This window comes from Dicentrarchus labrax, unplaced genomic scaffold (assembly GCF_905237075.1).
Source record: "Dicentrarchus labrax unplaced genomic scaffold, dlabrax2021, whole genome shotgun sequence".
NCBI classification, from domain to species: Eukaryota; Metazoa; Chordata; class Actinopteri; family Moronidae; genus Dicentrarchus; species Dicentrarchus labrax.
Genome location: NW_026136706.1, coordinates 1,429,252 through 1,444,864, shown reverse-complemented (window position 1 = coordinate 1,444,864; position 15,613 = coordinate 1,429,252). Strand labels below are relative to the sequence as shown.

Here is a 15,613-nt window from a genome sequence, read left to right as displayed (position 1 = left end):
GCTTTTACCTTTTTTTTTATTTTTTTATTTACTGTTACGAATACGAGATTGTGTGTGCCACCAGACGAGTCGCCATTGTTTTCTGCTTTGGACGAGTCAAAATTGCGCAGGCCAATGAGCACAGATCAACTCGCAGTACATCACCTCCGCTGGCTGCGTTTTACTGTCATGGCGGCGGCCAAAACATATCCCAAATGTCTCAAAGTACCAAACAATTGTCTGATTTAATGTATAAAACACAATAATGTGACAGCGTTTGGAGATACTGACAGAAATATTAATAACTGGCTCACGTACAGTTGATACACTGATATGTGTAAAATGTGAACCCTTCAGGCACCGAGAAAAAAACACAGCCTTCACTTTGAATCTTTCACTTTATCCACTGAGGCTTTGAAGGAACTTCATGAGCCTGAGGGCAAAGATTCCTCCAAACAGTGAGAGGCTGTAATCCTGCAGAGGAGGTCCAGATATCAGCAGTACCTGCTCCCTCTCTCTCTTTCCCTCTCTGTGAACTCACCTCTCTCACTCGCTCTGCACAAACACAATATTAAACTGTTCATCTGCTCATCTCTGATGTCCATCACTGAATTGTCCTCCTGCTGTTAATGGTGTGTGTGTGTGTGTGTGTGTGTGTGTGTGTGCATACAGTAGGATCCTTCAGGTTTTTAATGACATTAAACCCAGTTATTGATTTTATTTCTGATTGGCTACTTTGAGCCTTTGTCGTTTCTCTGTTTTGTGCCGGAGGCTCGCTGGAGGAGCTGTGAGCGAGGACACTCAGGTGTTTCCTTTGCAGAAATCTTTTCAGTGTTTTCAGCACTGTGACGTATTAAAGAGGCGACACACAGCTGGATATTGATATTTTGTACTAGTTACTGAAGATGATCAGACTTTCTACTGTTCTAATTTCTTAATGACATTTCACCTTGATACAGGTAGTTACTATGGTAACAGACAAAAAAGCAGATATTTAATCCACCAGGTCCTATTTTGGTGAGAAATAATAATTATTAAAGCGGTCCTCCTCATTCCCACAGTCCCTCTGAGGCTGTAGCGACAAAATCATCAGAAGGTTTATCTTTATGGATTATTGTCTGTCTCTCTGTGTTGTGGGCGTGGCAGGACCATAACTCCCCTGTCTTCATCATCATCATCGTTTTAAACCATGTATCTGTGTCTGCATTTGGGTCCACCACAACACCAAACGTAACAAGCAAAAGTATTCTTGTAATGGAAACATAAAACTGTTTTTCAACTGTTTTTATACGTAAATGTAAGAATGGAGAGCCTGACAGGCATAGCAACAGTAAGGGTGGGGTTTATCCAAAGCCAGTTTATTATCGCAGAGAGAAATGAGGGAAAACGAGAGACACTTGAACAAAATAAGAGCGCGATTGAGGCTGAATGAAAGCAGGTAATTTCACACTCACACGCCGTCCGGCAGCGTAAGCGCCGCCCGGCAGAGACCCGCGCTGATTGATCCATCAGGGAAGTTCTCTCAGAGGCTCTTTAATGGGGTAATTTCTGCTGCTGATGCACAACAGAGACGGGCAGGAAACAAATAAGAAAACAGAGATGGAGAGAGACGGAGCTAGAGAGAGGTTGAGTGAAAGTAAGAGACAGAAATTACTCTCCGACTGCGAGAAAGACCCTGAATGTCTCTGCTGTGGTTTTAAACTGAGGGATGGTGAACTGGGCTTTTAAAGTCCAATGAACCAGAACCAGAGAGCTGTTAGCTTCCTCAGATTTCCTGTAAGAACAGGCAGTTAGAGACCTGTCGCTGTAGCCCCGTCCAGCAGCTGCAGTGGCTCCATTAGTGGACTCTGTTGGACTGGAAGCTCCCAGTGAACAGACTGCAGGAATAAAGGACTGAGGAGGTCTTATTACGTTAGTCAGCAAACGTACACAACTAGCTAACTGCAGCTAACCATTACTGTTAGCGACAGTTAGCGTCTCTTAGCAACGACTTCATCTGGAAACTTCATAAAAATTATTTTCATTCTTATTTCAACAATATTACTCTTGTTAGCTTAGCATAAAGACTGAATACAGCTAAAGCGCTTGGATTTCAGCTTACATCAGGCACTATAGGTGCTATATACGCCATCCCATAATATCACATTGGTTCTGGTATTGTTTCACATTTAATTCAATAAAACTGTGAAGATTGAAATTAAAGCTCCCCAACGTTAGCTTGGTGGCTAACGGTACAATCAGTTTATTCTCACACAAAGGAAGGAAAACGATTCACCTACATGTTATTATTATTATTATTATTATTATTATGACATTTTGATATATTTTGCCTCTTTATGCAACAGACTGAAACACTGACTGATACCAAAGGAAGAATGAACAGTGTGAAATATTATTTGTCAACGTCTGTCGTTATTTCCGATGTTCCTTTCTTTAACGAGACAGATGGTAAAAACATCCACTGAGTCAGAGAGAATTCATTAAGTCAGTCGGAGGTTCGGAGAGACAAAATGAGAGCAAGGACAGACTTTATTATCTTCATTGACATTTTCTTTAAACTGTTTTTGCTTCACTGAAGAGCTTCTGTCTTTATTTCAGCCGCTGTTCTGGAGCATAAAGCAGCTTTTATCTCACCTGAAGGGAAATGAAAGGAAAATGTCACAGAAATAAAACAACATGATTAAAACTACAGTTTGTGGCTGAAACAACAAGTCGGTCGTTGTACGGTCAAACACAGTCAGTGCGCTGCAGTGCTCATTAACACCTTCATTAGTTTGTTACTGCACCATAAACCACATAATTAATTATATCAGAGCACAATGCTGTTCTCAGTCTCTCTTTTTAATAAAAATACAGTTTATATTCTCAGATATACAAAAGAAAAAGCCAAAATATTCATTGACAGCACTGAATTATTCAGGTTCCTCACATTTAATTACATAGTAGACGGTAAATTAACCTGGAAATATCATATTGAACTTAAAAAGAATGAAGTCACTGAATGTGCTTTAACTTTTTATTTCAGCTTCATTGATCCTCATATAATGTGCTGTTATACTGTTTCGATCTGCTTTTCAGAAAATACAAACTTCTGTTTTTAATGTGAACATATAATCACACTGTGTGTTCATGTATAAATATTTATTAATATTAGAGACTCTTCTTCTACACTCCAAGGACTTTTATCTTAATCAATATTCACTGAAATACAGAGGGCCATCTCTCGATCTCCTTCCATTACTACGATCAATATCTACATTATCTTCATTTAATAAAACCCAACATAGTTCCCAACCTTTTTCCTCAAGGGACTCTTTTCAATCACTGAGTAAACTGACTGAATATAAATATTTTATGGATATTTCAGATTATATTCAACAGTAATAGAAACAAACAGTAGCTGCTGTGATTTGGATGAATATGAGTACAAATTCTCTGTATTGTGTATATTTTTTAGTTTTAACAATCACAGACTTCTTTACAAACTTTGTTCTGACTAATTCAGATACGTTTCTAATGCAGGATGAGCGGTTTATGAGACAATTCAGCTTTTAAATGATAATCTAAACTTTGAAAATAGTAATAATTCATTTAGTGAGAACTGTGAACTGTGAGTATATTTTTTAAGTCTTCCCACACCTCTGTGCTCTGATTGCAGGGATGAAAGTATCTGTATATTTTATGTAAGAAAAAAGTGATGATGTGAGGCCTTCTTGGTGTGTTGGAAGAAAACAGTGAATCTGTCAGAAAAGAAGATAAAATGATAAAAATACAAAAAATATCAGTGAAACTCATCTTTGATCAATATTCACAGGAAATAATCAAACTTCCTGCAGTTATTGTGTTCACTGTTTGTGTTCATTGATCAGTTTATCAACTGTTATTGATACTGATCAATGTGAAATATATATAAAATACAGTCTGATAGAAAAGGGCTCCTTTAAGGAAAAAGACTGGAAACAACTGTAACAACTAAGTTAATTTGATTAAACCTTAATCCATTAATTAACTCAAATATTTTAAGCAGAAAAGATGTTTGAGTCACAGTAACTCAAGTATTTATCTTTGAGGTAATTTGGGTAAATTAAGTAACAGAATTGATCTGAATAAAGTCACTGAAATGCATCTTCTTTACACAAATGTAACCTCCAAGTTTATTTAGCGACTACTTCCACTAAAGCAGATTATTACTTTACCTGTCAAACAGCTGACGACCATACAAACTATGAATGGCAGCCAGTTAATTTTCATCAGTTCTTTACACTTTGGGGAATCATGAAGAATTATTTGGATGCATACTCGGGCTTATGATGACTAATAAACTGAAATATAAACAAAAACTGAACAGTCCTACGCTGTATTATAATTTTTAAACTTTTATACGATATAAAGTCAACTTCAAGGAAATGAGTCAGTGGAACAAACCTGAATTACATCGACTGTACTTAAAATACTGAACACATTTAAGTTAATTAAGTTTACTTCAAAAATACATTAGCTGTCTATGAAAGTGGGCCTGAAGTGAGAAGAATATACTCTACCGGCTGTTTATGAATCACACAAACAAACAAACAAACAAACATCCACTGGTGTTTTATTTCTGGAAGAACTGGAGCTGTGTGTGGATGTAAACTACAGAGAGCAGCTGACTGAAAGGAAACCTGAGAGATTTTACAAAACAGAGAGAGAGAGAGATAAAGGGATGCAATGAATGGGAGAGAGAGAGCGAGCCAATACGGTACGAGGGAGAGAGACCCTGGGTAGAGAGAGAGAAAGAGAGAAAGAGGGGGAGGCTGAATGTGAGAGGCAGCGTGAGCAGAAATCATTCAGCTCCTGATCACCAACGAACACGACTTAGTGACTCTCTGGAAACTGAAATCCATATGAAACCTCTTCAGTCTGACGGTCGACGTACAGAACAGGAGAGCTCCTTCTTCCTCTTCCTCTTCCTCTTCTTTTCATAAATCTTGCTTTCAGAGGAAAGTGGCACAAAAGACGTGGAATTACCCCAAAAGGGGAAGATTAAGGGTTTAAAAGCTGCAGGAATACTGAACCAGGTCTGCGCTGGAGGATTTGGAGGGGGCACTGACATTTTCCACGGAGGGTTTTAACGCCAGCAGGAGGAAGATTTCAGATCTGTGTGTGTGTGTGTGTGTGTGTGTGTGTGAGAGAGAGAGAGAGAGAAAGAGAGAGAGTAAAGTTAGAGAGGTGTCTTTGAGTGACACACACACGTCAGATATCATCATGTTCATCATCCGTCTCTCTCAGCGGCGCGCTCACAGGTGCAGCGAGGAGCTGAGGACGCTGGAGGATCCACACACACACTCATGAACAGACAGTGCAGGTATGTAGCTGGAGGTCAGCGTGCCTTCAGACGGGACCTTCACAACCCGTAACGTCTCAAAGATCTGACTCGTAAAGTTTAGAATCTCGTCAGGATGAAAACATCAGTGGTTGTTAAAATATCAGAAACTGAAGGTCAAACTTTTTTCAGCCTGAAGACACTCGGAGGACGTTAGAGTTTTAAGCTCCTGGACTTTAAATTTAATTAATATTTTTATTGCAGCTTTGTCCTCCTCCATTGCTTCACATATTCAGTCAGAGGATGAGAACGATTGAAGACACCTGAGTCCAAACCTTCCCAGCGTTGGGTCTGGAATATTTGGTGTGTAGTGACAGTGAACGCACCTTCAGACGAGAGCCTTTTTAACTTGTAACATCATAAAGTCAAAGGTAACAGTCCTGTAAGGATGAAAGCATTATTTTATGTTTGCATCATTAAAATCAAAGACTAAGGGTCAAAGTTCGTCAGTTTGAGGAGAAACAGACTCAGATTGGTTTTGTCTTGGACTTGAGTTGGAACTAATATTTTTCGTGAGAGCAGTTTTGTCCTTCGATTGGATTCTATGATCAGCAGATGAGAAGAGTTGAAATCTTTACAACCTTTCGGAATATTTGACGCCCAACTGGAACCTTTCTTGTTGTTTGTTTAATGTCCGTGTGTAGTTCACTTTTTAACTCATTAAGTCTTATTAAATCTGCAACAAAATTAAAGTTACGTTTGCATCATTAAAATCAAAGACTGAAGGTCAAACTTCATCAGTTTGAAGACACTCAGAGGAGGTTAACTTTGGATTTTAAGCTTCTGGACTTCCGATGGAACTAATATTTTGATCGTCCTCCATCGATTGATACAGATCCAATAACCAGGAGATTAGAAGTTGCTCCAGCGTTCGCTTTGGAATATTCGGTACCCGACTGTTTGTTTTTTGGGGACTGTGCAACGAGCTGCTCTTCCTCAGCTGTCAGATCATCTGTCAGTCGGAGGGTCACCAGACAGCCTGAAACATTTGGGAACGTCCCCGAATCCGGGTCCTGTTTGTCCTGAATATGAACCGTTGTAGTGATGGATGACTTGAGCGAGCTAAACCGAGATCTGACTCTGAGACACAGTAATGAAAATGCTGCATATTGAATGTTTTGTGTTGTCACAAGTGCTGCCAACTTTCAATCAATAATTAATAACGTTAACGAGAAACAAGCTGCTGTCACCTGAATAAAGACTCATTCAATTATTAATGAGTCTACATGAATTAGTAGATTAATATCATTGTTTTGACTTCCTGAATCTGAAATATTCCAATCAGATCATATGTGGGTTATAATTCCTGCTTTACCTATGGAAATTAGTTTTATTGATGTGTTTTTATAACAGATAGTTGGCGCCATTTGCCTCCACTGAGGGAAGAATTTGCGAAAAAATATTTAAAACCGCTCTGCTGTAACGGTTCAAACACACCAGTTGTTATCTGGTCGCTGTAGTCTGACCGCGGAGGTTCTGCTGATAAATGCAGGTATATTCAGCAGAGAGGACACAGAGCGAGTAAATGATGCGTTCCCTCCGTCTTACTCCGCTCTGACCCGGCTTCCTGTGGCGTTTGCCTGTGACACCATGAACCTGCGTGCCGGAAACGTGTCACAGTGGATCTCCAACACTGCCCGGGCCACTCTGGAGTCCGACACCTGGCCTCCACGTGGGTTTGAAGATGGCGCCGCCCGGATCAGTAACGCCACTAACTCAGGGTGTCACGGGAACTGGTCTAACGTTGGCGGCGTGTCTCAGTGTCCTTCCCGGGAGACAGCGGTGGAGAAGAACTGGGCGGCGTTGCTGATTCTGGTCGTCATCGCCGTCACGGTCATGGGCAACATCCTGGTGATCCTGGCGGTGTCGCTGGAGAAAAAGCTGCAGAACGCGACAAACTACTTCCTGATGTCACTGGCGGTCGCCGACATGCTCCTGGGCATCCTGGTCATGCCAGTTTCCATGGTGACCATCCTCTACGGTAAGCAGTGAGTGACACTGATGTTGGGTTGACATTATGGTGTGTGAGTTTCTGCATGAGTTATTAGAAGCAAGCTGCACCTGCCTGCATGTTTAAGGCCCAGATCACATGTTCAGCTCGCCAGAATTCATGCGTGACTGTGAGGCGGCGGCGGCGGGGACAGATGGAGAGCAGCAGTGATGGAGGTGTTCTGTGTTGTTGTTGACAGTTTATTTGTGCTTCAGTGCAAAACGAAAGTGACAGAACAGAGTCCAGAGAGCAGAACGAAGGAGGACAATGAGGCTGTAAAACCAACACAAAGTTCACAGTCACATGTCTTACAGCATTACTGTATATGTGTTAATGGTCTTTGGTGCCTTAGGTTGTAGAAACTCTTTACATATAGGGGTTATTTTATATGAAGGATTGTTTTGTACTCTGAGAGCCAAATGCTGTATGATGGTCAAAGGGCCAGGAAGTTATTGGTAAAACTGGAACTTCAACAACCTGTGCAATCTGTGCAGATTTAAACACAATAATGTCTCTAATGAGCTGGAATGAACAGGAACAACACTCCTGTTAACAGCAAAGCTATTCTTAAAACATCCAAATATAAAGAGTTTGGTGTAGAGTTCAATCTAACACTGAGTAACAGCAGAGGGCTCAAAGAAAAACTGATTTATTTAGAGCTTTTTTTGGACTGGAAATCAAATTCAATAAGCAAGAAGGTTACAAAAGTTTTCTCCCATCATGCAACACTGTGGGAACTAAATAGAAGTTTTGATTGTTATATTTATTCTTTTTCTTATTTTGTGGCCAAATATGTTTTGTAAAAAATACATTTGTTGTCTGAATTATACAGTAAGATAGATAGATAGACACTTTATTCATCCCCAAGGGGAAATTTACAGTTTCCAGCAGTATCCACAGACTTGGATAAAACAGAAGATTTAAAATTTAAGGAGGCATGCAAAGTACTAATAATAATAATAATAACAACAACAGGAGGCATGCAAAAGAACCAATAAAATCAATAGTAAGATAACAGTGCTTATACCGTAACAGTTCAATCTCCAGTGTGTCACATTACTGTAATGTAATAACAATAGGTATGTTTCCATTATCTTAGAATGACACATTTTAATCTATATTCATCTTCAGCTAGCTAATTGCATCTGATAGCAAATCAATAGCTACCTAGTAGCTAAATTACAAAAATCAATAGCTGATGTTTTGCTACACAGAAAAACACTGGCTAACTAGCTAATCTACATTAAATAATGTGTTCAATTAATTAAGCAACAAATATGGCGACGGCACAGTTGAGCCTCCCTAAATCACCGCAGACATCAGATAACGTTTAAAACCTGCCAGTGAGACAATGAAGAGTTCAACCTGAGAGCTGCTGGTTTCAAATCTTTTAAAGAGCTTTTATTTAAATTAAAATTACTCTTTCATACATTTAATACATTGTATAATAAGAAATACTTCCTCCAGTCTACACTTCATTTAATGATGATGAGCATCATTGTCATAAATGATATGGATGGTTCTCATTGAAGAATGTGTGTCTGGTGTCCTCAACTACTGGATTCCTTTCACACATTTAACTCAGCATGCTCAGTGCCATAAACCCACAGGAGATCCACTCAGGTCTGAGCCAACATCTTTCCTTAATGGACCTCTTTTCTATAATTTATTAAACTGATTCAGTGACATATTTTTTTATAGATATTTCATATTCATATTGTACAATGAACCCAAACTGCTGAGCAGATTATTTCCTGTTTAGGAAACTTTTTATACAATTCTGTCTATATTCTGTATTTTTATCTTTTTAACAATCAAACAGACTTAATAAGCTTCTTTTCTGACAGATTCACTGTTTTATTCTCCTGGAATGTCAGCCGTTGTTTTATAAGGCAGTTTACTTTTCTTCATAGAAGTGAACCAGATACCGAGCTCTAAGATAAGATAAGATATTCCTTTATTGATCCCCTTTAGGAGAAATTCTGATTGACTCAGCAGCATTAGGGCAAAGTAGTGCAAAAGAGTACAAAAAATATCACAAAATAAATATAGACCTACTGTGTATATTTTTAAGTTTTCTAGCACACCTTAATATCAAGATTGCCTTGCAACTCCCCGTGAAGGTTTGGCGATCCCTAGTGGGGGTCCCAACCCCCCAGTTGGGAACCAGTGAGCTCTAAAACACATGGTTAGTCAAGAACAGGACTGTGGAACTGTTCCAGTCTCATTAAAACCATCATCAGAAGCAGTTGGTCACCTTAAAATAACAATCACTGTGTTTCGTTACCTTAGAAAGAGACGTTTTTATCTACCGAGGGAGCGGGTTCTCTACTGGCGGAGTCCGCCATGTTGATCCGCCATGTACAGTAGCCCAGAAGGGACAAACCAAACAATGGATCTAGATCGGGGTGCATTTTGGGCCCACTATCATTTCTCCTTTGGAAAGTGAGGGTGAAGGATCAGATCTGCTGAATGCCACAAAATCCTACACAGACCTTTTAAGACACAAGTTTGTTATTTATTCACCGTTTGTTGAGATTCCTCTAGAACGATTAATGAATCTTTAGAGTGAGGAGAACAGAACCTGCTGCTCTCCAGCTGAACTCTGCTGATCAATGATTGTCTGCAGCAGCTTCAGGAAGCTGAATGTTTCCTCTGCTGTTTATCAGTCTCACACACACACACACACACACACACACCTTCCACCATCCCTCGCCACTGCCAAGCTGATTGCCTCTCTGAGCATCTCTGTAAATGTCACGAGTCGCTGCTCACACGAGGAGCTTTGAGCTTTAAGCAGCAAATTTGCATGAGAACGAGTGCCGCGAATTAGTCAGAGCGCTTCCCGAAGAGCGACCCGTGGAGCTCATTAATCGCCTTCCCCGCTCGTTAATGAGGAGACAAAAGAAGTCATTAGCCACGCCGACGCCAAACATAAACACGCACTGCAATTATATTCTCATGTAGCTACACGGCGGCCGACTCAGAGAGCGAACGCCTCTGATGAAGTGATGTCATGATCTGAGGTCATTACTGATGTCAGGAGGAAGATTGAAGGTGAACGGCGAGAATGAGGTCATAGATTAGTTTGTGGTTAATGTCGCGGCGGTGGCGAGTATTACATCATTAATGAGGTCATTAATGAGGTCAGAGCGCTCATGCATGAAATAATAGAACGAGATCACAGGTGATTATTTTAGATTGATCATATATTAGAGCAGCTGAGACAAGAACCTCCCTGCAGTTCCTCTAACGGCCACTAGAGGTTCCCCTAGCAAGTCTCCATAAAGTCATATAATCTGTGGTTTCAGGCAAACTGACATTGATTACTACAGTCTGGTAACGCGTCTGGACAGGATACGTGTATGTACTGATGTTCATACTTATTGGTGCAGCGGGCAGGGGGTGGGCGCCCTTTAGGGGGCGCTGTTGATCCATTTTTGCCAGACCTGTGTGAGAGAACAATATCATACGTACATTTTCACCACCGCTGAACTTTGTGCCATGTTACATGAGCATGTTGCAACCGCCAAAATGTGTTGGGGAATAAAACAATAATACAGTTTCATTAGGATCACAGTGGTCGCTACTAATTTAAAACCAACTAATTTAAAAAAATCTACTTCAGTTAAGATTTTAAATGTAAAATTATGAGTGGTCCTTCAGTCGTAGCAGAGTGAACCTCGCTGTGGAGTGTTTCTGTCGGGGTTCATCTCTTCTGATCAGTTTTTGAACCAGAGAGGAAGAGCAGACACACACATCTGATCTCAAACAGCCACCAGCCGAATGTTTCAGCTGTTTGCCGTTTTGGCCGGTGGCCCAGAGATGATTCAGAGATCCGCTTCTGTTTGGCTAAAACAAACATTGAAAGTGTCTCGGGAAATTTGGGATTAGCGTAGCATTGTGGCTGTGTAGACACCTGCTGCCGTACTTCTGATTCTCCTCATCTCTCCTCTTGTTTCCGTCGTTCGGTCCCCGGGGACGAGCTGTCAGAATAAAACTGACAGACGGATGCACAATCCTCCCGACACTGCTGCCTCTGCTGTACAGAGCTCCAATAACTCAGTCTCACTTCACTGGAATTTGCACCCATGATAGTTGGTGCAAAAGATGTGCCGTTAAGAAAACATCTAAAACTGAGCAAACAAGTGTCAGTGAGTTGTTGTTGGACTGTGGTCCAGGTCAGCAGACAGTAGGTTCTCTGCAGTTTATCACATTTGTTATTGGCTAATGTGGCAGAGGCAGAAATAAATGTGCTGCAGTGTGAAAAGAACCAGAACTGCCAGAATCCTTCAGAGAGAAACTTGTAACTCGCTAATTGGCAAACTTAAAGAGGAACTCACAAATAGAAACGTGGTGATGTCGTTCTTTAGTTTCGCTGTTGGAACGAATCAACCCTTAAAAATAAATTCTCCAAAACCTTGTGTGTGTTTGTTATGGTGGAAAACAGCCAAAAGGTGGCAACCAGTACAGAATGGATCCGTACAGGGCTCCACAGGAAGGCTCGGGTGAGGCCAGGATGGTGCAATCTCCAATATAATATACATCATACTGAGATATAATATAGGACTACTGTGCATATATTTAAAGTTTACTTGCAGTCTTAAAAAAAAATCAAGAAGGCCTCGCGACCCTCTGTGAAGCTTTGGCGAGCCCTGTAGTTATTATTAGTTCCTGCTTAGTACCGCTTTTGTCCACAAGGGGCGCCACAATCTAAACACGATTACATCTGACTGAAATATCGCCACAAATATGAAATGTATTGAAATGTTGAAGAGTAATCTGTTGATGAGGATAATATTAATCCTGTAAAACGGATTATCACATTCTTCATTATTCTTAATGGTGTCAAGATGGCGTTGTGCGACTGGCAGCAGCTCTGCCCTCCTTTCTGTGTGTTTCTTGTAGTATTTTTATTGCGTTTTTCTTACGATAATCTCCATCGTAACGCGTGAAGACACCCGTCGTTTACATCCAGGATCAGCTGAAGAAGGACGGTACAAACTAACCGAGGTAACCGGTATCCGGAGCTGCTGTAGAATGTGGATCAATAAAGTCTATCTGATCTTAAATCAGTGTTTAAGCTGCTGAAGCTGTGAAGTGATCACTTAAAATAATTACAGAGGAAGCTCTGACCTTCAGTTATTGACAGTCTGAGATTCAGACCTCTTCACACTGGAACACGTTTTGCTTTTAGCATAAAGAAAGCTGCTCTTTCTGTTTCCACTCAGGCTTTTGTGGCTCAGTTGTTCGGTGATCGATGGCTCTCGAGGTAAAGCCTCTCGCGGTGAAAAGGACCAATGGGAACAGAGTCTCGGCTGCCGGCTCTGATCTCTGCTCACAGAAATGACTTTGTTCCATATTGATTCTCCTCTCTGAGCTTTTGATGTCTGCAGCCGGTTAATGTACCTCCTCTCTTGTACTTTGAAGACCACCATCTACCCGTCGCCCCCCTTTCTCTCTCTGTTAGCCTCCCTCTCAGAGGACAGACAGTTCTGTCTCACAACCGTCGGGTGCTGTCCTCGTTCTGGAGACGGGCAGCTGTGCAGGAGGAGATTTAAAGATTAGACTGTTTCTGCTCTCTCAGACTGAATCCCTCCAGCTTTAACGGCTCCCGTTAAATCCTGTCGAGTTTTTCAGATTCACTGTCCAGGTTTCAGGAGCTGAGATCAGTCGGAGGTTTAATCATTGAGGCTGCGTCGATTCTGATCGATACATTGATCATCAGGGACCAACCTCCACTGGGAGAAGGTTTAAAGGACACAGTAAAACCCCTCGTTTGACTCACAGCCAAACACCAACAAAATCAACAATGTACGGAGGCCCTTAAAGGACATGAGGGAGAAAAAAATAGATGTTGGGTTCCTCTGAGAAAAAATGCAACATGTTAGCTCAAGAGATCCAATCGGGGGGGCGACATTTCGGGCAAATATTCAGGTTGATTTTGAGATTTTGGCCTATTTTTGCTTTCTTAACATTATAGATTATTTACAGTTAGCATTAGATATACAGTTAGCATTAGATATACAGTTAGCATTAGATATACAGATGTAGCTTGCTTGCTCGCTAACATTATCGCTAGCACAATACTATGTGAGTGGGTATGTTAGTTGGCTAACGTTAGCTTCCCCGTCTAACGCGTGGGTCTGGCGTCGGTCGCTTTGCGTTGTTGGCTGGGGAGATTTGTAAATGGAGAGCTAGCTCGTAGCATGGAGCTAACGGTCCAGATATAATATAGGAACATTGCAGATAGTAACGTTATTCTAAATATGATTGTCAGTTGTTTTACAGCGTTCAGTGTCACTGTTGGCGACGCCCAGGATGATGATGATCAACGCTTGCAGGACGCTGAACGGCCACTGGAGGTGCCGTTAGCGGTTTAATGAAAGTTACATATAGAGGCTAAAATAGCTCAAACATGGCTGAAGAAACTCTGTTGTTCTGGAGTCTGTTTCCATTAGCGATAAGGGCGCCTGACAGGCTTATAATGTGAGCTCACAGTAAGCGGAGAAGTAGGGCGGGTGTAACAACTCTTACGTAACAGGGGAAAACTTTGCAGTTGAGGCAGTCGACCGCCCAGAGCAGAAATACCCTCCGATTCCTCTCTAGATAGACGGAGGGATGAGGAAGTGAGTGAAAGGAGAGATAGAAAATGTTGTGCTCATCCATTTGTGCTCAACTGCAGGAGATAGAGGAGATTGGTCTTTGTGTGTCTGAGCTGAGGACAAAGCAGGCTGAACAAAAAGAGAGCAGCAGCCGGCGTTCAGATCACTAGCCACCACCTCCTCCTCCTCCTCCTCTTCCTCACGCATGAGCACACGGAACAAAATGAAACAGATGCAAACAAAAGGCCAACACCATTATTAGGCACAGCTGGCCAGATGTGAGGCTGCAGGGCTGAAAGGTCAAGATGTGAGAAAAATATGAACTATCACCTCCATCCAGTGGAGGAAGGCTCAGTCTGAGTACCAGAGTACCACCAACCCTCCATCACTAATAAAAACCAATGGTCAGATTTGTCACATTGACACATTAGTGCCTTTAGGCAGTGGTGCTTTCTGACCAGGAGGTTGTCGGTTCGATTCCTGGACCAGCAGGATAAATCTGGGTGGGGAAAGATGAAGCAGCCCCTCCCTTATTACCACCAGTGTAAGATCAAGGGCCGGAAAAATGAGAGGAAATCAGTTTGTCTTCCATCACTGATTCTCTCTGGAGGTGCAGGAGGTTGTTTAGCTTAGCTTAGCACAAAGACAGGAAGCAGGGGGAAACTGCTAGCGTCATCTAAAGAGAAACTAATAAACCTTCCAACAGCTCCACCAACCTGTTTAAATCAGCAAGTTCCCAAACAGATACTGTGTCTATAAAAAGAGGCTTTGTAGCTTTAGCAGTAGTTAGCTTTGGTGCTAAGTGATCTATGCTACTGTTGGTTTTCTTGCTTTGTTCAGCCAAAGTAGTAAAAATAAACCTTATTGCTCAAGAAACTACAGAATGTCTCCAGAAACAAACTATATATACTATTATACACTAGAAACTATATTTCTGAGACTGTTGGAAAGAGGTGGACTGTCCCTTTAAAGGTAAAATCACAATCTGGTTTGCTTATAAAAACTTCTGTAGTTGGTCCTGAGAGCAGCGTGGGATTAATGAGGATTAATTGGGGCTGCTGAGGCTGCGGCTCGCTGTAGGTTGGAGCACATTGGTTCAGATCCATCTTCCTCACATCCAAACAGCACTTATCTCTCCTCTGTAAGTGTGTGACACTTTAACATTTTATATTAAAGTGTCTTCCTGATGGTCTGCTTTCAGTTTACTGGAAGAGAGAATAAATATCTGCTTTATTATTATTATAATTATCACTGCTGATCTAATGAGAGGAAACCTGCCAAGCTCCTCATTACTTCTTCTACTCTGTATTTCTGTGCGTTAATGAACACAGGTTGTGTTTAATTGTTCCTGATTAATACCTCAGTTTGCTGAGGTCATTCTGTTTCTCATTAACGAGGTAATCAGTGCAGAGCCTCAAACTCATTTCATGTGTATTAAGTCTTTTGTATTCAGTGCTTTTATCATTTCTTTATGCCAATACCAACACGGTCTCAACGTGTCAGAGTGCCGCTGCTCCACAATAAGACTGCAGGGTTACACACAGAACGACTGTAACTGACGATCTTTTCCTGAAGCTAACAGTCGTTTTTGTGGCTAAACCAAACTGAGACTGTTTCACAAAGTTAACTGTGCATGGACGATAAACGGACGTTACATATTTATCGTCATTACTCATA

At 41.3% G+C, this 15,613-nt stretch overlaps 1 protein-coding gene across 1 annotated transcript in view; it reads left to right on the top strand.

Moving 5' to 3' along the window:
• Positions 1-6,149: 6,149 nt before the first annotated feature.
• Positions 6,150-15,613, top strand: part of LOC127365131 (5-hydroxytryptamine receptor 2A-like) — a 42,616-nt gene continuing 33,152 nt past the window's right edge. Inside the window, exon 1 of the mRNA XM_051402902.1 lies at positions 6,150-7,322. Within this exon, the coding sequence (XP_051258862.1) occupies positions 6,932-7,322 (391 nt within the window). The 5' untranslated portion in view covers positions 6,150-6,931. The remainder of the gene's footprint in view (positions 7,323-15,613) is intronic.